Here is a 22,769-nt window from a genome sequence, read left to right as displayed (position 1 = left end):
TGTTTCAACAAAGTTGAGTAAAGGGTCTGAATACTTATGTAAATGTGTTTCATTTGAATAAGTTTGCTAAATAAAATAAAAATGTGTAGATTGAGATTTTATTTAACCCATTTTAGAATAAGGTTGTGCTGTAACAAAATGTGGAAAAAGTCAAGGGGCCTGAATACTTTCCAAATGCATTGTAGTATCAGAATGCACATATTTTGCCGTTTCTATTACCTTTGTCAAATAACACTCATAATTCAAGAGGTGCAGCTCTATTTTAACTTTTTCCAAGAATATCTGTGCTGTCCATGCATTCGGCACATGACACCTCCCGCGGCAGCATTCATCTGGCTACTAAGCAAAAACTAACATATTACAATATGCTATTTTTTTATGTAATTCATGAGCTGGTCCTTTTGTTGAAGAATGCAGCAAAATAATTTCACCTGTGCACCTGGCTGATTTTATATTATCTTTTTCATTTCTACTTTGTCAAAAGCTGTAACTGGACTTTATTCATTACTATAACTCTCTTACGAATCGATTCTACAAATAAATGTGATAAAATTAATTAACCTATTTTTGTTTCTCTTACAATAAAAACAGTGTATCGGCCTACGTTTTTTTTCCCCTAGGAATTTGTAGGATTATACAGAACATATCCTTTACTCTAAACAAATAACTCATTTAAAAATATATATTATTCATGCAATCCTTTTAAAATTGTTTATGCACTATCAAGCGATGGTGCTTATGTTTGCTGCACCTTGCTTGTTGATATGCAAATGCTTAAGACGATTCTTCAAAAATAAAGTTATTGGATGTTCTTAATTCCAACATGGCTAAACCATTGTCTTAAACTCATGGAAGTGAGTTAATTAAGCTAATGAAAGCAATTGAACATGTTTAGTTGACTCACAAACTTTGTCTAAAAGTTTCAGTATTGATTGTTTTAAATCCAAGTATATTTGTTTTGTCAGTAAGAAATGTGCTAACAGGATTGCCCTTACTAGCTAGCTCATTGCTTCGCAACAATCATGATCTTAAAAATATAGTTAATTTCATAAAATCCTACATTAAGAAGAAATGTTTTAGGAATTGCACTTACAAATGAACTTATTTTAAAAATATATTTAAAGCTTTCTTTGTGAATCTGGGTCCAGGTCATGATCAATTATATATTTATTTTTAATTAAATATTGCTGCGACCAAATGTGAAATCATGTGAAAAAAAAGAAGTGTAGAACCCTGCTATGTGTTTGGATCAGTCACAGTCTTCAGTCTGAACAGAGGCCAGAACCCAATATGTGACCGCTCAATCTTGCCCTGACTGTGTTTAGTTTATACTTATTTGGAGGGAAACCATTTGACCGCGCTGTCACTCCTGCTCTCTGTTTATCTCCTGCTCGGAAACGTTCTCTCTTTAGTCACAGGATACGGAGAGAATTTGAGGATATACAAGGGAAGGATGTAATGCTCTCTTCAGTCATCTGACTGAGACACATCATTTTCTGTTCGTCTCTGGGAGAATGTGAATTGGATCGGCTTCACAATGGTGCTACCTTACAGAGTTCTGTTGAAGCTACTGTAGACTTTCATTGCAAAAGTGTTTAAATCAATTATTCGGTGACGTGAATATACTTAGTGTAGTTTTATCTAAAAAGTACAACTTTAAATGTTTAACCATTATGAAATTCACAGTGGATGGTCCTTTTGTTCCTCCTCTGAGGAGCCTCCACTGCCTCGCATCCTCTCGCCACTATCCCCGCCTCCTTCTCAAAACCCATTAGAAGAGGTCAGAGGGGACGGACCTCTAGCTTTCTCATCCAATGGGATTTGAGGAGAGAGGTTATGAGGAGTATGCTATTCAGATCTTCCCTTCCTCCTTTTTCTTGCTTTCTCACGCTCTCGCCTTCGTTTCACTTTGTCTCATAACTTGGTGTCTATTGTCTAGAGTCTAGACACAGAATCACTCAACCTGCCCCATAGCATTAGCACCCAGACAACTGCAAAGTTAACCGTGACTGAGGGATTTATCTATGGTCTCTCGGGGTCCTGATTGAGTTCAGATAAGCTCACAACTCTTACCTCAATGAATGATTTACAGAAAAGTGTGTAGCCCTCCAGTCAAAGTACCGTCCATATAGATACTGAAGGGAGCGTACAGTTCATAGTATGTAGAGACATTAGTTAGAATGTGTAGGTCTATGCTGAAGGCTGAGGATTGTTCCACCCAGTTTTGACACAAGGTCATATTAGTTAGTGCACACTGTAGTAAAATGCTTTGCAACAGAAAATAAACTAATCTTCTGATTGGACATGTTTTTAGGTAGTCCTTGTTTCAGTTATTTTTCTTACATTTGATGACTAGTGAATATGACCCTGGTTCTGGTTCCTGACACTAGTACTTGCCCTCTCCTCCTGCGGGTCTCCGATATGACATTCGCCAATCAAGAGTGCTTTTGGTGGCGGCTTGCAGAAGGCCAGGTGGGGAGGGATGGGGTTACTGGAGCTGCATTGCGCAATATATGCGTGCGTCAAGTTGAGAGTAGTCCGTCTGTCTCGGTCCTCTGTCATGTAGATGCAACAGACTCCTCTGTAAAGAATGGGGTTTGTGTGTGTCACTTTTCGTAGTAGGTCTGGAAGAAGATCCAGTTTCCTTACAGTACTCTCTTTTCCTATCCTGTTTAAGCTGTATCAGCCTGGTTTGTATGTTTGTCTCTAAGACACTGCTCTTGTGATTGTAGTGGGCTCCCTCTGATGTCAGCAACAGACACACACCTCTGCCTAAGGTCCAGTACTCTGTGTGGAGCAGCTACTGACATGCTGGAAAGCTGAACGCTGTTTCCCATCAGAACCTGCAGCCCTGTCCAAACCATCCAGCACAACCCCATTGTGTATACTTCTGGCCCCTCTTTGGACACTGTATTAACTAACCTCCAGACGAGCTTCAATGCCATACAACGCTCCTTCCATTGCCTCCAACTGCTCTTAAACGCAGGGAAAGCTAAATGCATGCTATTCAACCGATCCCTGCCCGCACCTGCTCCCCCGTCCAGCATCACTACTCTGGACGGCTCTGACTTTACGTGGACAACTACAAATACCTAGGTGTCTGGTTAGACTAAACTCTGCCAATGACTGGAACGAACTGCACAAAAATCACTGAAGCTTGAGACCCATATCTCCCTCACTAGCTTTAAGCACCAGCTGTCAGAGCAGAACACTGCACCTGTACATAGCCCACCTGTAAACAGCCCATCTACCTACCCCATCCCCATACAGTATTTATTTATTTGTCTTGCCCCTTTGCACCCCAGTATCTCTACTTGCACATTCATCTTCTGCACATCTACCATTCCAGTGTTTTAAATTGCTATATTGTAATTTCTTTGCCACCATGGCCTATTTATTGCCTTAACTCCCTTCTCTTACCTCATTTGCACTCACTGTACATAGACTTTTTTTGTTTTCTTTTGTTCTGCTGTATTATTGACTGTTTTGTTTATTCCATGTGTAACTCTGTTTGTGTCGAATTGCTATGCTTTATCTTGGCCAGGTCGTAATTGCAAATGAGAACTTGTTCTCAACTAGCCTACCCGGTTAAATAAAGGTGAAATAAAAATAAATAAATAAATAAATACACACAGTCATATATGGTCATGATCTTTGTCATTCGATTGGAAACTCCCCAGAGGCAGAGGACCTTCTATCTCCTGAGTTGATACCCCTTCATTTGAAACCAAAGGTGTCCACAAAAAGCCAAGAAATCACTTGCAGTCAACAAACACAACCCATGCTGTTTTATAGGTTCTCGTGCGGTGATGTCATGTATTGAAGAAGGGGGAAGAAATAGAAAACGACATCCATGTAGATCTGTTTTTTTTTTTTTTGTGTGTGTTGGCGCATGCGTGTGGAGGCTACGCTAAAGCAAACAAGGCAATCCGACTTCCCCTGAGGGGAGCAAAGCCATTGGAAACATGGCCTCACACCCACAAAACATCCCCAAATGTGGGACTCATCATCAATGGCAACATCGTTTAAAAGTAACCACCTCTTTCTCACTCCCACACTACCGTGTTAATAAACCTCATGCAGAAGTCTTGCATGAAGGGGAAACTTGTTCGCCTGTTCCATAAGGCTGTAGTTTAGTCCCCCCCCCCCCCCCCTCTCTTTCGAGCTCTTTTACACAATTCTTTTTATATTGAACAGTTTTGGAAATGCCCTACCCCAAGCTTGTTTTTGGAGCGAAAAAGGATTACTATGTGGTGTTAACATCCTGAAGTTCTCGCACCCTTGGAAAGGGAACTTGTGCTCCCATCTATACCATTCTAGTTTCTAACAATAGTATTTATTCTCTCTCTCTCCCTCCCACCCTCTCTTTCTCTTCCCATTTTTCTCCTGCTCTCCATCCCACTCTTCTCCATCTCTCTCCTCCCCTTCAGGGGTAGGAGCGGACCCCGGCAGGCCGTTGTGTAGGAAAGCCAAGGAACTGAGGAAGGCTCGCCGGCTGCAGAAGGAGCAGAAGAGACAGGTGGGGGGTGGAGTCCCGGCCTCTGCGACCTCTAACCCCGCCACGCCCGTCCAGCTCACCCAACCCAAAGCCCTGGAGGAGTTCATCAACGAATCTCTGCCCGATAGTCCTCTGCACCGCCTCGAGGTAAGCGAGAGAGGGGTTCAGGTCTACAGCTACTTCCTAGCCCCTACTCATTCAATGTCTACAGATCTGAAGGAACCGGATGGGTGTAAGTAATACAGTGATGGCGCCACCTAGCCTTCCAGTAGCTTTAGGTGAGTTTCCTCTATCTTGCTTTACGTCTATCCACTTCCAAAGGATCTACCGTCAGACCCGGCCAGAGAGAGGCCTCTATCGGCTTCCCTAACCCAGTGACTTCACCATGCGTGCCTGTGGGGAGAATGGTACGGCCAGAGCCCAAGTGGAAAATCCAGCACTTCACGACACAAACTCAACCAAATGGTAGCCTGACCACACACACTGGGTCAGGCTACCCCAAGTAATCACATTCAAACGACTGCAGAGCTCTGCATTGTTTATAAGAGATGTAAATGTACTTTTGGCTCTGGGATGTACTGCAGGCAGGGCTACATCCCAAATGTTACCCTATTCCCCATAACCTATAGTGTATTACTTTTGACCAAAGCTCTAATGGGCCCTGGTCAAAAGTAGTGCACTATGAAGGGAATATAGTTCCATTTGGAACACAAGCCCAGATAAATACATAAAAATCCCTTTCCAGTATAAGGTGAAGTTTTGGGCCATCCTCTTGACTTTCGCTGAGGTTGGTAGTCTAGAGTGATGTCAGCTTTTGATTAAGCCAGACCTTGAGACGAGCTATTCATTCACTGACTGGCACTGAGCTCCCATCAGACTCCTCTCCCAATCAGCTCATCTTAGCTGATTAGATTACTTCTATTGGCTGTGATGTTTACTCATTCAATTTCCTTAAGTGGATGTACGTACACACAAAGTCGAGCCACCCAATTGAAGGTTAATTTGTTTGGCAATTTAAGATGATTGAAAGGCTCATGTGTTTTGAAACATGAGTTTCTAGGCCTAAAGCATGCCGATGGGCTGCAATCAATACTAGGAATTGGGATGTTTAGGATTCTGATGATATGGAGATAATTGAATCTGGGTTTTGCCATTTACACCACTCTTTGACTTTGAGAGTCTTAGACTTCAGCAGGAGCCAGTTCAGGATGATCTAACATACCAGAAAGTTCAGAATTAGATAGAAGTGAATTGAGTCGAGCACATCTGACTGCCTGTCATGTAGAATATGGATCGTGCAAGTCTGCTCTATTTATTCTATTTCTATCGACAACTTTCTCAGAATGTTTCATATCACTAAATACACCCCAGTTCAGATTTGTTGAGTAAGCTGTGGAGCTACAGGGGGAAACTGAAGGTCTTGGACCGCAAGGATATTTTGGGTGTTTACACAAATGCAATTAACAACATTCCAGCTCCACTTCATCACCAGCACAACCGTTAAACATGTCAGACCGCCTGAGTGATGGATTCAGACAATCATTAGGAAAGGACTGGGAGGAGGAGAGAAGCATGTACATATGGCCCCAATGAAAGAGACGTGAGAGAGGAGATGTGATCGAGGCTCAGGGGCCCCTGACTAGGTAAGGCCCCTTCCCTTGTATTGATAGATACATTGAGACTGTGGGAATCGTAATAAAGCCTTTTCCTGTAACCACAACCCTGTTCTCATCCACAACCCTTAGTGTTTTACAGTAAAACTAGTGGCTTTTAGTGAATGACATAGATGAGATGTCTGGAGGGTCAGGTTGGGACACATACTTGTGCCCTTGCCACCACCAGGGGTCAGTGTGGACATACGATTGACAGCCCCCCTTTCCCCAAAGAGAAGCGTATAACACCAACCTGTCTTTCTCGCTCAATATGCCTTCCTATTATTTATTATCTTTTAGTTACAAACCCACTCTCCTCTCACATGTTCACTTGCTCTTGTTTGTCCATTGGCCTTCTCTGTTTATCAGACACATTCTATAGTCAGCGAGTCTCTTCTGCGCGTTTTTATCAAAGAGAACAGGATATGGGCTCACACAGAGTTCCACATGTGGAACAACATATCGGCTTACAGGGGCTTTTGAAGGCCAATATCTCCATTTTAATTATGTGGCATTACAGACACATTATTGGAATGGTTTTGTGTTAGTCTGTCGGTGCCATCTCATTCGATTTGTTATGAGAGCGTTGCGTTTTCACCAAACTATCCAGTGTGGTGTTGGCTCAATAAAACTATTTTGGCATATCAAAGGATATCTGGCGTTTTAAAAGTACATTTAAAGAGGCCTTACTTACGTAAAAGGCCCAACATCTTTGTTTGAATATACAGTGCGTGTACCAAGCAGTCATATGAGAGCCCTGTGCATGTCCAACTCAAACAAACCTTGGGTTGAAATTCCCTCGCAGGCTACTATTCAAATGGCAGGGGCATGTTGGCCAACAAAAGCTTAAAAACAAACATGTTTAATTAAAATGAAGCTGGGGGGATTATGAAGGTTGAATTCTCACATTCTCAACACTAGTGGTTATGCTTTATCCAAAGCTCAAAGGCCTGGCTGCCTGACTTTTGGGCCTGTTTTAAAACTGGTTCTAATCCTCCCCTACTGTAGCTTGACATGACATGGTGAAGCACTGGAAATGGGGTTTATAAGAGGTGTACACACACACACACACACACACACACAGGTCATGTTTGAATGATCTCTTTGGTTTTTCAGGAGATCAACCCAGGTAAGGTCTTTTAAATTATGTTTCTGTTAAACATGATGACAAACACTTGTGGTGTTTACCCTATTTGTTCTCTTTTGTCATGCTCTCACCTGTCACTCTGCTTGTCTCCATGGAGATGGACACAAACACGCCCTCCTCCTTTATCAACCTCACTGCTTGGGTGTAGCACCTGTGGTTGCGGTAATAGAAAAACTGTATTGTAAATAACTCCCACCCAATATAACTTCTGAATGCTGTTTACGGTGTTAATCATTCAGTCAAATACCTTTTTCAAGATGTATAATAAAGGCTCACCTTGGTGTATCCTGTCCCCACACACGTGGAATATAGAATGCTTACTTAATACAAAACATCTTCTTAAAAATGTTCACAAGGGCCTACCTTAAAGGAGGGAAACGGCTTAGATGGTTTAAAGCCTGATGTGGCATGCTTGAAAATGAGAAATGTAACACTCAAAGATTTGCCTTAGTGACGGACAGAGTTAATGGAGGACGAGACATTCAGTTTACCCTCCATTCTGTTTCTTTCATACTTTTAAATACATTTTTCTTCCCTCTGCTTTAATATGCGAATGTGGTGTACCCTCTGTGTGAATTTGTCTCCACTTATCGTTCTATGTCCTGTCTTCTTATATTTGTGTTAACCCTTCTCTGCCCATCCCTCTTTTGAAGGTGAGGCTAGTGCGCTCCAACCCCCCCAGTTCACAGTTCAAAGCCTCTTTCGACGCCTCCTACCAGGTGTACAAACTCTACCAGATGGCCATTCACCACGACCCTCCAGACAAGCCCACCGAGAGCCAGGTCAGGGGTCAGCAGGTCAACCTGCACAGGGGGAAGGGAGGGTGGGAGGGCGAGGGTTAAGGGGTGCTTTTGATATCAAAACACAGTGAACAGTGTTGAGAGTAAATTCAGTTGTCTTTATTATAAAACACCATGTGGGAAATTTGCCTTTGGATTCATAACCTTGATTTATATAAAAACAAACAACATTAAAACATCATCAGGAGCATCTCGTCAACATTGGGTGAACATCTTGAACCGACAGATGTAATTGTTATCTGGAGTTTGCCAAATAGTATAATCAGTCTCTCTCCAATGTGAGCGAAGTATCTCTGACCAATGTTTGTGTGCAATCTGTCATCAGGCAACTAAGATGATACAGATGCAAGTGAATGGGGTGCTAAGTGAAAGGGAATGGAGACATTTGATAGAGTAGTGGAGGGGAAATGGCGAGAACGTGGAGTTAGGTGACATGAAAGAGCAAGTTACCATAATCACTCTCTGGCTATGGAAGTGGTTAGGATGGAGAGAAGAAGAAATTGAAAGTGTGACTTTGTGGGCCAGTGGAGGCTGCTGAGGGGAGGACAGCTCATAATAATGGTTGGAAAGGAGCTAGTGGAATGGCATCAAACACATGGAACCCATTTATTTGGTATCGTTCCACTAATAATGCTCCAGCCATTACCACGAGTCTATCCTCTCCAACTAAGGCTTCACCAACCTGTGTTATGGGTATGAATGAAAGGGAGAAAGTGAATGAAGGACTCAGGATTAGGGGAGTGTGTGTGTGTCTGTGTGCGCGCTCTGTTACATGTTTCTGGATGTCTGAATGTGTGTGCATGTGATCTCTTGTTCGCTCGCAGGGGGAAATTTCCCATACACGGAGGAGGGTGAAGGCAGTGTTTCTACAGGTGCCTCAGTCTAATTGGGTCTTTTAGTTTCTGGGTGTGTCCTAAGTAGCACCCTATTCTGTACCTAGTGCACTACTTTTGACCAGAACCAAGTAGTGCACTATGTAGGGAATAGGGTGTCATTTGGGATGCCACCTCTAGCTGTTTGAATATGGTGGCTGTCAGGTATTCATTCCCACCCTCTTCCTCTTTTCTTCATCAGTCTTCCACTCCCTCTGTGCCCATCATTCCTGCTAGTTTGTTTTTATTCCATTCCCAACCAGTCACAGTTGTTGAACTGAAGCATCCACTTAAAATTCATTGTTAGCATTAGTTTGTATTTTTTGCCCATGTTGGCACTTGACACAGTCGGAGGATTGTCTCCGCCCTGCGGTTCTCACCAGACATTCTGTCTCGAAGGCTGGAGCTCAGCCTGATTTTTTATCTGTGTAAATCTCACACCACTTGGGACATTGCTATTGTCTCATATCTGGATGTATACAAGAGTAAAAGCGAGTGTGTAGATCCCTATCTGAATGCGAGTGTGTGTGTGGAATGTGGATGCCTGTTGTTCCTTGAATCTCATATCTTAGAACTCCATTCAACCTCTAGTCCCCTGTCTTTCTCTTTGAGGGTTTGTCGTCAACCGTGGTGCGGGGGTGGTACACTAGCCTCATCTTCAGGGTCCCTGGATCCCTCATCTCCAGGCAGTAACCACCACTGGACTCACTCTCCCAGAATTCTTAGTTTTGGTTTGTTGTTAATTCTATGGTTGGAATCTTGATTGGCCTGACTCGTCTCAATTCAGAACCGAGCAGCTAAAAAAATAAAATAAAGAATCAACAGAACTTTGAACTGGGAGTCTGAATTGCTTCAGTAGAACGTTTTTATAGTGCTAAACTGCTTATGCGGCATTGTCTAAAACCTCTCCACTTATTGTTTGGTTCTCCTATTGTCTGTCCATCCCCCCTGCAAACCAATACCACACCTTCCTCTTCTTCATTCTCCCTCCAACACCCCAACTCCATACTGTATGTCCTCATTCTTCTTCGCTGTTTGTCTTTCCTCCTTCGCTGTCCCCACTCTCGACAATCAATTTTGACTTTATCCATCCCTCCACTTCTTCTTTCACCATCCTCTCCGAAGGTGAGGCTAGTGCCCGTCAATGATGATGATCCTCAGTTCATGGCGACCTATGAGCAGTCGGCAGCGCTGTACGCACGCTACCAGATGGCCGTTCACGGCGACACCCCTTCCGAGTGTAACGAGAGTGAGGTACGGTAACGTTTCTGACATCGCACCTACTGTAATGCACAGGGCACAGTGACTGCCACAATGCTACCATGCGCTGTGCTGTACACGCCACCCTGCCACATTTTGCTCCTCCATCACAAACACAGTACCATCCATAGAAGGGTTGAAGATCTTTTTTGTTGCCAATTAACTTGAAATAAATATGTGTATTCATTTGTCTGCAGATAAAATATGCCTAGATATGAATATTAATTTATTTAAATTCTGTCAGTGATCTGTCCTGTTGAGAATTTTCTGCCGGTTTACTTTTCCATTTTTGAGTACAATGTCAATGTCCTTAACATCACATGATTGCGCTGACCGCGTAGCATGTTGACACAGCAAATCTCCTGCATGCTTGTTTGCCCTGCATGCCATTATGTAAGTTGATTCCATTGTGTTTGATGGTGATTTATAACTAGGTGAACTCAATGCATGTCATTGCCTGTGTGTTTCATGGGCTGTGTCTCAAGGCATCCTATTCCCTATATAGTGCACTACTTTTGAGCAGAGCCCAGAGCAATTACAGGGAATAGGGTGCCATGTGTGTATTAACCAGGGTTAGCTAAGAGACACACGGAACCTCAACATTATTAATGATTCTTATATTTTTTTTTCACCTTTTATTTAACCAGGTAGGCTAGTTGAAAACAAGTTGTCATTTACAACTGCGACCTGGCCAAGATAAAGCAAAGCAGTGCGACAAAAACAGCACAGTTACACATGGATAAACAAAAGGACAGTCAATAACGCAATAGAAAAATCTATATACACTGTGTGCAAATGGAGTAAGGATTTAAGGGAATCAATAGGCCATAGTAGCGTAGTAATTACAGTTTAGCTAATTAACACTGGAGTGATAATGTGAAGATGATGTGCAAGTAAAAATACTGGTGTGCAAAAAAGTAAATAAAAACAATATGGGAATGAGGTATGTAGTTGGGTGGGCTATTTACAGATGGGCTATGTACAGCTGCAGCGATCGGTAAGCTGCTCAGATAGCCGATGATTAAAGTTAGAGGGAGATATAAGTCTCCAACTTCAGCTATTTTTGCAATTCGTTCCAGTCATTGGCAGCAGAAAACTGGAAGGAAAGGCGGCCGAAGGAGGTGTTGGCTTTGGGGATGACCAGTGAGATATACCTGCTGGAGCGCGTGCTACGGGTGGGTGTTATGGTGACCAGTGAGCTGAGATAAGGCGGAGCTTTACTTAGAGCAGACTTGGTTGGTCCACACTGAGGTGATCAGGCGATCAGGGAGTTAGTTTCACTCTAATGAACAGGACGAGGCTGGCCTGAATCCTGGATTTCTGTATTTCATTTTGAATTATTTTGCCAACATTTTTAGAAACACTTTCACTTTGTCATTATGGGTTATTTTGTGTAGATGGTTAAGGGAAAAACATTACTTTTTAAATAAAAAATAAATACATTTAGAATTCAGACTGTGTAATACAACAATGTGAAATAGTCAACAGGTATGAATACTTTGAAGGCACTATAACAGGCTTTTAAAATACAATATTGGTGAACAGTTTCTACTTAAAATATTGAAGGGCTTCAAAATGTACTCTCTTCTCAGCGGTGTGAGGCATGGCATCGCAGTGCTTGAGGCATCACTACAGCCCTGGGTTCGATCCCAGTCTGCTGTGACCGGGAGACCAATGAAACGGCGCACGATTGGCCCAGCGCCATCCGGGTTAAGGGAGGGTTTGGCTGGCCGGTATTTCCTTGTCCCATCATGCTCTAGCGGCTCCTTGTGACTGGCTGCGCACCTTTTTAAGCTGACTTCGATCGCCAGTTGTAGTGTTTCCTCTGACACATTGGTGTGTGGCTGGCTTCCGGGTTAAGTGAGCAGTGTGGCGCTCGACCTTTGCCTCTCCCTAGTCCGTACAGGAGTAGCAGCGATGGGACAAGACTAACAATTGCATATCATGAAATTGGGGATATAAAGGGTAAAAAACAATGTACTCGATTCTTGGAACGACCCATATACAGTTGAAGTCGGAAGTTTACATAGTTAGGTTGGAGTCATTAAAATTTTACACTAAGTTGACTGTGCCTTTAAACAGCTTGGATAATTCCAGAAAATGATGTCATGGCTTTAGAAGCAATTTCCAAACGCCTGATGGTACCACGTTCATCTGTACAAACAATACTATGTACAAAAGTATGTATGTACCGCTTTGGAAAGAGATGTGGGCTGTCTTTTAGAGATGAACGTACTTTGGTGCGAAAAGTGCAAATCAATCCCAGAACAGCAGCAAAGGACCGTGTGAAGATGCTGGAGGAATTGGGTACAAAAGTATGTATATCCACAGTAAAACGAGTCTTATCGCCATAACCTGAAAGGCCGCTCAGCAAGGAAGAAGCCACAGCTCCAAAACCTCCATAAAAAAAGCCAGACTACGGTTTGCAACTGCACAAGGGGACAAAGATCATACTTTTTGGAGAAATGTCCTCTGGTCTGATGAAATAAAAATAGAACTGTTTCGCCATAATGACCATTGTTATGTTTGGAGGAGAAGGTGGGGGCTTGCAAGCTGAAGAACACCATCCCAACCGTGAAGGCCGGAGGTGGCAGCATCAAGACATCAGTGAGGAAGTTAAAGCTTGGTTGCAAATGGGTCTTCCAAATGGACAATGACCCCAAGCATTCTTCCAAAGTTGTGGCAAAATGGCTTAAGGACAACAAAGTCAAGGTATTGGAATGGCCAGCACAAAGCCCTGACCTCAATCCTACAGAAAATGTGTGGGCAGAACTGAAAAAACGTGTGTGAGCAAGGAGACCCAAGTTAAACAATTTATAGGCAATGCTACCAAATACTAATTGAGTGTATGTAAACTTGATGAAAGAAAAGCTGAACAATCATTCGCTACTGTTATTCTATTATTCTGACATTTCACATTCTTAAAATAAAGTGGTGATCCTAACTGACCTAAGACGGGGAATTGTTACTAGGATAAAACGTTGAATTGTGAAAAACTGAGTTTAAATGTATGTGTAAACTTCCGACTTCAACTGTATAAGAAAGTATATGGGCACCCTTTCAAATTAGTTGTTTCGGCTATTTCTTCCACACCCGTTGCTGACAGGTTTATAACATCAAGCACACAGCCATGCAATCTCCATTGACAAACATTGGCAGTGGAATGGCCTTGCTGAAGAGTTCATTGACATTCATCGTGGCACCGTCATAGGATGCCACCTTTCCAACAAGTCAGTTCTTAAAATTTGTCCAGCTAGAGCTGCCCTGGTCAACTGTAAGTGCTGTTATTGTGAGGTGGGAAAGGCTAGGAGTAGCAACGGGTTAGCCGCTAACTGGTAGGCCACACATGGGACCACTGAGTGCTGAAGGTCTTAGCGCGTAAAAATCGTCTGTCCTCTGTAACACTCACTACCGAGTTCCAAACTGCCTCTGGACGCAACGTCAGCACAAGAACTGTGTTGTCGGGAGCTTCATGAAATGGGTTTCTATGGCTGAGCATCCGCACATAAGCCTAAGATCACCATGCGCAGTGCCAAGTGTCGGCTGGAGTGTTGTAAAGCTTGCCGCAATTCTCTGGAGCAGTGGAAACGTATTCTCTGGAGTGATAAATCACGCTTCACTGTCTGGCAGTCTGACTGGTGAATCTGGGTTTGGCGGATGCCAGGAGAACGCCATCTACCTCTGCATAGTGGCAACTGTGAAGATTGATGGATGAGTAATGGGGATGTTTTTCATGGTTCCAGTGAAGGGCAATCTTAATGCTACTGCATACAATGACATTCTAGGCGCTTCTGTGTTTCCAACTTTACTGGTAACAGTTCAGTGAATGTCCTTTCCTGTTTCAGCATGACCATGCCCCATGTACAAAGCGTGGTCCTTACAGAAATGGTCTGTCAAGATCGGTGTGGATGAACTTGACTGTCCTGCACAGAGCCCTGACTTCAACCCCATCGTACACCTTTGGGATGAATTGGAACTCCTACCGAGATGGGCCTTATCGCCCAACATCAGGGCCCGAACCTCACTAATGCTCTTGTGGCTGAATTGAAGCAAGTCCCTGCAGCAATGTTCCAACATCTAGTGGAAAGCCTTGAAGTTGAAGGCTGTTATCGCAGCAAAAGGGGGACCAACCCCATATTAATGTCCATTATTTCGGAATAAGTTGTTCGTGCAGGTGTCCACATACTTTTGGTAGTGTAGTGTCTCTTTCCTTCAAAACTAAGTAAGCAACCACTATCTATTTTATGAGCATGTTCCATTGTGTGTGTGTGTTTGCATGTGATAATGTGGTTGTGGCTAATGTGTACAAACGTTGTTGAGGGTTCAAGTGATTTAGGGATGTTACTTATTTACTTGTTGAACGTTTTTGAAACCCTATTCTGTGGCAACTATGGCAAATCCTATTAGATGAGGTCAATTCACACCTGAAATTGAGACCGAGGCTAATGATTGAATACTGCTACACAGGAAATGAAGATGTGTGCTCTTGGAGTCTCGCGCAAGGTTCAGGGTGTGTTTTTACTGTCTCGCCAAATCTTCACCCGCAGTTGAAATATTTTGCTGTGAAACAGGGATGTTTTCAGTGTCTGGGAGCACATATAAATTCACAATTGACTTTTGCAGGTGATTGAGGTGGAGGAGGAGAAGAGGTTGTCTAGTTAGAATGCGGTTCCTGGACATTCTCTCTGAAGTGCACTATCTAGGGAATTGGGTGCCGTTTGGGATGCAGCGTCTGCAGCGCCTCAAATCAAATTGTATTTGTCACAAGCTTCATAAACACCAGGCAGTGTTAAGTGAAATGCTTACTTACGTGCCCTTCCCAACAATGCAGAGAAATATAGAATAATATGAGGAATAAATAACACAAGGAATAGTCTCACTCATACACACACCTGTGAGGACCCTTTGTCCCAGAGTGCTGGAAAAACCTCCACCTGCCTAGCTATCTGCCAATGGCGCACAGCAAATTACCTAATTCTCCAGCTTGTAAAAATGAGTGAAGTCAGTCAGTCCGTCTGTGGTGACGGATTATTTCCTGGTGCCATAACAACACTAGGACTGTTAATTGTGAAGGTGTCTGCTTGTGTGTGAGTGCAAGTATATTTGTGTTCTGCCCAGTTTCACTGCTGTGTTGTGAGCCTGGGACAGAAAGGAGGACCAGAGGTGTGGACCACAACACTGACATCTGTCTGTTTCGTGCCACATTTTAGTATAAATTTTTTTGTGGATGGGGTTGCCAGGTTCGATGGGGTTGCCAGTTTGGGTTATTGATGGTGGTATGCATGAGGCTACGGGTGAATGTAAGGCTGGTTAGTTATTGTACCATCTGGGTTGTGCCAGTTACCCTGTTTCACCTTCATACCAATGGGATTGGGAAAGAAAGAGGTTTGTAGGACTATGAACCCTTCATTCATGTAGACTGTGTGCTAACAGTAGTATTTTTGATGCACAGAAATTGGACATGAGTTTTATGTTTATTTTAGGGCTTTTTTATGTGTTTCATGACACGGAAAGTATCTGTTTTTACTTTGCTTTATAGATCCGTTGTTGACATAGTGCCTTCGGAAAGTAATTCAGACCCGTTGACTTTTTCCAAAATGGATACATTTGTATTTTTTCCGCGCTATACACATAATGACAAAGCAAAAGCAGGTTTTTAGAAATCTTTGCTAATTTATGTGAATCTGAGTAAAACATTTTTTTGACAAGTACTGTATTCAGACCCTTTACTCAGTACTTTGTTGAAGCACCTTAGCAAACCTGTATTTGTGGAGTTTTTCCCCATTTCTTCTCTGCAGATCCTCTCAAGCTCTTGTCAGGTTGGATGGGGAGCGTCGCAGCACAGCTATTTTCAGGTCTCTCCAGAGATGTTCAATTGAGTTCAAGTTCAGGCTCTGGCTGGGCCACTCAAGGACATTCAGAGCCACTCCTGCGTTGTCTTGGCTGTGTGCTTATGGTCGTTGTCCTGTTGGAAGGTGAACCTTTGCTTCAGTCTGAGGTCTTGAGTGCTTTGGAGCAGGTTTTCATCAAGGGTCTCTGTACTTCGCTCTGTCAACTTTGCCTCTATCCTGATTAGTCTCCCAGTCCCTGCTGTTGAAAAACATCCCCACAGCATGATGCTGCCACCACCATGCTTCACTGTGGGGATGGTGCCAGGTTTCTTCCAGATGTGACGCTTGGCATTCAGGCCAAAGAGTTCAATATTGGTTATATCAGACCAGAGAATGTTATTTATCATGGTCTGAGTTTTTAGGTGCCTTTTGACAAACTGGAAGTGGGCTGCCATGTGCCTTTTTGCTGAGGAGTGGCTTCCATCTGGCCACTCTACCGTAAAGGCCTGATTGGTAGAGTGCTACATAGATGGTTGTCCTTCTTGAAGGTTCTCCCATCTCCACAGAGGAACTCTAGAGCTCTGTCAGAGTGACCATCGGTTTCTTTGTCACCTCCCTGACCAAGGCCCTTCTCCCTCGAATGCTCAGTTTGGCCGGTCAGCCAGCTCTAGGAAGAGTCTTGGTGTTTCCAAACTTCATTTAAGAATGATGGTGGTCCCTGTGTTCTTGGGGACCTTCAATGCTGCAGAAATTGTTTGGTACTCTTCCACAGATCTGTGCCTTGACACAATCCTGTCTCGGAGCTCTACGGATAATTCCTTCGACCTCGTGGCTTTGGTTTTTGCTCTGACATGACCTGTCAACTGTGGAACTTTTTTTATATAGACAGGTGTGTGCCTTTTATAAATCATGTTCAAACAATTGAATTTAACGCAGGTGGACTTTAATCAAGTTGTAGAAACATCTCAAGGATGATCAATGGAAACTGGATGCACCTCAGCTCCATTTCGAGTCTCATATAACAAAAGTGCTGAAATACTTATGTAAATGTATTTCTGTTGTATTTTTAATACATAATGTTTTCATTTCGTCATTACAAGGTATTGTGTGTAGATTGCTTAAAAAAAATACATATTTAATCAATTTTAGAATAAGGCTGTAACGTAACAAAATGTGGATGAAGTCAAGGGGTCTGAATACTTTCCAAAGGCATTGTAGTTGGTGTAGTTGTCCAGGGGGAAGGGCCTTGGCTATTTGGGGGAACTCCAGCCTGCTTGGGGGCATGGTCTTAAAGCCTGCTTTGACAGACACACACAAGCACCACACCTGCCCCTATGACACTGCTAATTACAACTACCCCTATTCTGCTGGACCTAACCCACCCACCTCGGATTGATAAATTCTTTCCACCCTTCATGTTTGACCTTCTGTTCACATTAGTTTAGACATGGCCCCCTCTCACTCCTGCTATTCTGTGGCCCCATTTTCCTTGCTGCTACTGGGTTACTGTCCTTTACTCTTAGTCAGTCCAAATTCGCTCCGTACAATATGGTGGACCGTGCAAGTTCCTTCACTACTTGTAGGTCCTTCAGATCAGCAAACATGGAAGGTTTAGTAATAAAGGAAACGGGAAGGAGCACATTGGGACCCTCTCAACCAATTTGACCCTTCTCTCAACAGCTAACTCTATCTAGCGCTATATCCTCCTCTCCCATTCTCCATCCATTCCCTATTAATTTACGGTTGAAGTCAGATGTTTGCATACACCTTAGCCAAATACCTTTAAACTCAGTTTTCCACAATTCCTGACATTTAATCCTAGTACAAATGCTCTGTTTTAGGTCAGTTAGGATCACCACTTTATAAAAAAAAAAGTGAAATGTCAGAATAATAGTAGAAAGAACGATTTTATTTCAGTTTTTATTTTTCATCACATTCCCATTGAGTCAGAAGTTTACATACACTCAATTAGTATTTGGTACTTTGGTCAAACCTTTCAGGTAGCCTTCCACAAGCTTCCAAAACTTTGTGTTTTGTATTGTTATTTTGTCCCATTCCTCCTGACAGAGCTGGTGTAACTAAGCCAGGTTTGTAGACCTCCTTGCTCACACGCTTTTTCAGTTCTGCCCCCAAATTCTCTATAGGATTGAGGTCAGGGCTTTGTGATGACCCCTCCAATACCTTGACTTAGTTGTCCTTAAACCATTTTGCCACAACTTTGGAAGTATGTTTTGGGTCATTGTCCATTTGGAAAGCCCATTTGCGACCAAGCTTTAACTTCCTGACTGATGTCTTGAGATGTTGCTTCAATATATCCACATAATTTTCCTCCCTCATGATGCCATCTATTTTGTTGGCACCCTCCTGCAGCAAAGCACCCCCACAACATGATGCTGCCACCCCATGCTTCACGGTTGGGATGGTGTTCTTCGGCTTGCAAGCCTCCCCCTTTATCCTCCAAACATATAACGATGGTCATTATGGCCAAACAGTTCTATTTTTGTTTCATCAGACCAGAGGATATTTCTCCAAAATGTACGATCTTTGTCCCCGTGTACAGTTGCGAACCGTAGTCTGGCTTTTTTATGGAGGTTTTGGAGAAGTGGCTTCTTCCTTGCGACATAACCTGACCTTTCAGGTTATGTCGATATAGGACTCGTTTTACTGTGGATAAAGATACGTTTGTACCTGTATCCTCCAGCATCTTCACAAGGTCATTTTCTGTTGTTCTGGGATTGATTTGCACTTTTCTCACAAGTTCGTTCATCTCTAGGAGACAGAACGCGTCTCCTTCCTGAACAGTATGACGGCTGCGTGGTCCCATGCTGTTGCGTACTATTGTTTGTACAGATGAACGTGGTACCTTCAGGCATTTGGAAATGGATGAACCAGACTTGTGGAGGTCTACAATTTTTCTTCTAAGGTTTTGGCTGATTTCTTTTGATTTTCCAAACGAGCAAAGAGGCACTGAGTTTGAAGGTAGGCTTTGAAATACATCCACAGGTCGAAAATTCACTCAAATGATGTCAGTTAGAAGCTTCTGATAGGCTAACGCCATAAAATTTTCTTGAATTTTCCAAGCTGTTTAAAGGCACAGTCAACTTAGTGCATATTAACTTCTGACACACTGGAATTGTGATACAGTGAAATAATCTGTCTGTAAATAATTGTTGGACAAAATTACTCATGCACAAATTCGATGTCCTAACCGACTTGCCAAAACTATAGTTTGTTAACAAGAAATGGTTGAAATACGAGTTTTAATGACTCCAACCTAAGTGAATGTGAATTTCCGACTTCAACTGTACCTGCCCCCCTCTCTTCCAGAAGCTGTCCTCCCCCATTCCTCCTTTCCCCTCCAGGTGTATTTATTGAGCAATGGAAAGTGTTGTGCATCATTAAAGTAGTGATGGCTCGTTAGGGTTGTTGGTGACCTGCCATGCCCGGTGCTGCGTAGGGGGAAGTTGGGTCATGATGTTTTGTAGGTATTTATTAATCCATTAAGGTATTACCTAGGGACATACTCTGGTAGGCTATAAACCAGCGCTGCTTTCTGAGACAGCAGGTGTGTGTGTGTGTGTGTGTTTGGGCAATGTGTGTTCCCGGGTTTCCTCAACTCTGGTGTGGATTTGTTATCCATGGGGGGCCCTTTTCCTCCGGAATGGAGTCTACACCACTGGGTGGTTTCCCAGACATGGGAGCTCTTTACTAGGGCTGTCCCCGACCCCCCCCAAAAATATCTCTTAATTTGACAAATCGATTGGTCAATATTTAGGTGTCTTTTTCCATATTTAGACACATCCTATGTATTTTTAATCAGCTATTTGCACTGAGCTTGTCCTATGCTTTAAGCACACTGTTTGATTAAATAATTAAGACACACTAGAGGGAGTCCAACCACAATGGATTTGATTGTGCTGGACCGGGCTCATACTTAATGGGCTGTGTAGAAAAATGACAGCGTGTGACTAGTACCTGTTGTGTCTCTCCTCCCTGCTGCTGCGACCACCACAGAACATCAAGTGTTTATCACGCTGTCCGTGTTGCTGAAACATAATTACAACCATTTCTGACAAAAAAGTTACGTTACCGAAGTCCCTCATTTGTTTAGGAAAAACATTCCCTATTCCCTCAACCCTTCCTCTCGTTCGTGACACATTAATGCATCGCATGCACATGACCAATAGGGCCTGACCTATAGCATATCATAATCGTATCAATAAATTGGTAATAACACCGTAACACGTGACAGCAAAATGGATGCAGATGATGTGACAAATAAACTTGAAACAAGGTAATGTTACTGGTTGGTCTGGAGGTAAAGGGGAAGTCAATAAATTTGATAGAAAAATATGGATAAGGTGCTATTATGTGAGTCGATCATTTTGTTTTTTTGATGCATTCGTGAATATAATTGCTGAAATTGAATGGTGGATTTGTTTACGCTAATTATTCTAGGATCGCTATATTTATATTTAAAGCTAAAATGTTTGATTTGCATTTCAACTCATGAATGAGTCGTATGCTCTGTGATGACATGAAATATAGTCCCAAGTAAGTTATGGTATTAAGACTAAACCGGATGCGCTCATACAATGCGGACAGCAACCGCTATCAAACTCGGGAGAAAGCGCATTATAAAATATTATTTTTATTGTTGCACCATTTGTCTTTAACCATGTACAATTTTAGTATCACTTTCTTTGAGTGGAATGTGCCATCCCCACGGCCTCAATAATGGATTAGTCCACTCGGACCCGTGGGCATTTAGAATTCAGGCTGTTACACACATTGGAATAAATCAAGGGGTATGAATGCTTTCTGAAGGCACTGTATGTCTCGGCTCGGTACATGCACAGACTGCTCTTGCTCGAATCAGTTGGTTTGCGAGACTAGGGAATGGCAGGCACTGTTCCCCCAAAAGCCTGCGGTGCAGGTTCACTTGACAATTGTTTAGCGTTCTTTAGGAGGCTTGGTATTTCTGATAGTCACTTCATCTCCCGGGTTCCTGTACCTCGGCTGGATCTGAATTGCAGGACGCGGTAATGGATTGGGTTGCTGGTCGAGTTGAATGTCTTCCGGCTCCTGTGCACTCTGTTGCGGGTTACGGGAGGCTATTCGAACAGATAGGGTGACAAGGTTCTGTAGGTATCCCCCTGCCGCCTGTGTCTGTCTTGTTTAAACACTGATTTCCTCTCTTCCCAGAGGGGTCCTGGTCCCACCTCGGTGATCCGGTCCTACGTGAACTTTCGAGACCAGGCTAGCTAAAAAGTTCTGTATCGCGTGCTTGCCATGTTAGCTAACTTGCAGAGGCAAGCTAGCTACTGCTAGTTATTCCAGCTTCATAATGGTGGAATTTATTGGCTAACTCTCTTGTTTAGTATACGTAGCTAGCATAAAGTTGCTTGGTTATTCTAAATGGACGTGCTGCAGTCAGAGGCTAGCTAGCTTAGACTAGAAGCCTCATGGCTAAAATCATGCATTACTTCCGGCAAATTAAGCTGAAAAACATTACTGTGACTTCAGTACTCCCGCGTTTGGTTACGTCCAAACGGAGTGCTACGTCAGCCATTGCCGGAGCCCCCTGTGTCCATGATGGGCCTTGCTTCATCCAGTCTCACAGAATCACAACTTCATTTGGAAGCTTGTCCATGTTTAAAGGCCCCTCTGTTACCCTGTGTTCCATAGTGTTCACAGGGTTAAAGGGGTATACATAGTACTACACCGGCTTCGACTCTCGTCGGATGTGGCAGGGCTTGCAACTCGACTAGCACAGCCGCGAGCTGCCCTGTGACACGAGCCTACCAGACAAGCTAAAATACTTCAATGCTCGCTTTGAGGCAAGCAACACTGAAGCATGCATGAGAGCATCAGCTGTTACGGACGACTGTAATCACGCTCTCTGTAGCCAATGTGAGTAAACAGGTCAACATTCACAAGGCCACGGGTCCAGATGGATTATCAGGACGTGTACTCCGTGCATACACTGACCAACTGGCAAGTGTCTTCACTGACATTTTCAACCTCTCCCTGTCGCAGTCTGTAATACCAACATCTTTCTAGCAGACCACCAATAGTCCCTAAGGTAACCTGCCTACATCTGTAGCCATGTACTGCTTTGCAATGTTGGTCATGGCTCACATCAACACCATCATCCCAGAAACCCTAGACCCACTCCAATTTGCATACCGCCCCAACATATCCACAGATGATGCGTCTTTATTGCATTCCACACTGCCCTGTCCCACCTGGACAAAAGGAACACCTACGTGAGAATGCTATTCATTGACTACAGCTCAGCGTTCAATACCATAGTGCCCTCAAAGCTCAACACTAAGCTAAGGACCTTGGGACTAAACAACTCCCTCTGAAACTGGATCCTGGACTTCCTGATGGGCCACCCCCAGGTGGTAAGGGTAGGTAACACATCTGCCACGCTGATCCTCAACACGGGGGCCCCTCAGGGGTGCATGCTCAGTCCCCTCCTGTGCTCCCTGTTCACCATCCATCAAGTTTGCTGACGACACAACTGTGGTAGGCCTGATCACTGACAACGATGAGATGGCCAGGTCTCTGACCTTCTCCCTATAGGCTGTGTGGTACCAGGATAACAACCTCTCCCTCAACACGATCATCACAAAGGAGATGATTGTGCACTACAGGAAAAGGAAGACTGAGCACGCCACCTTTCTCATTGACGGGGCTGTAG

At 43.4% G+C, this 22,769-nt stretch overlaps 1 protein-coding gene across 5 annotated transcripts in view; it reads left to right on the top strand.

Annotated features, from left to right (window-relative positions):
* Positions 1–22,769, top strand: part of LOC110532479 (arginyl-tRNA--protein transferase 1) — a 181,452-nt gene that overhangs the window by 35,485 nt on the left and 123,198 nt on the right. For 2 of the 5 annotated variants that reach the window (XM_036980817.1, XM_036980792.1), the window contains exons 6-8: positions 4,431–4,645; positions 7,951–8,079; positions 10,095–10,223. In XM_036980817.1, the coding sequence (XP_036836712.1) occupies positions 4,431–4,645; positions 7,951–8,079; positions 10,095–10,223 (473 nt within the window). The remainder of the gene's footprint in view (positions 1–4,430; positions 4,646–7,950; positions 8,080–10,094; positions 10,224–22,769) is intronic. The other 3 variants (XM_036980807.1, XM_036980801.1, XM_036980814.1) reach the window with 3 other exon arrangements.

This window comes from Oncorhynchus mykiss, chromosome 1 (genome assembly GCF_013265735.2).
Source record: "Oncorhynchus mykiss isolate Arlee chromosome 1, USDA_OmykA_1.1, whole genome shotgun sequence".
NCBI lineage: Eukaryota > Metazoa > Chordata > Actinopteri > Salmoniformes > Salmonidae > Oncorhynchus > Oncorhynchus mykiss.
The sequence above is the reverse complement of the archived record's forward strand: the minus strand, read 5'-3'. Positions and strand labels throughout refer to the sequence as shown.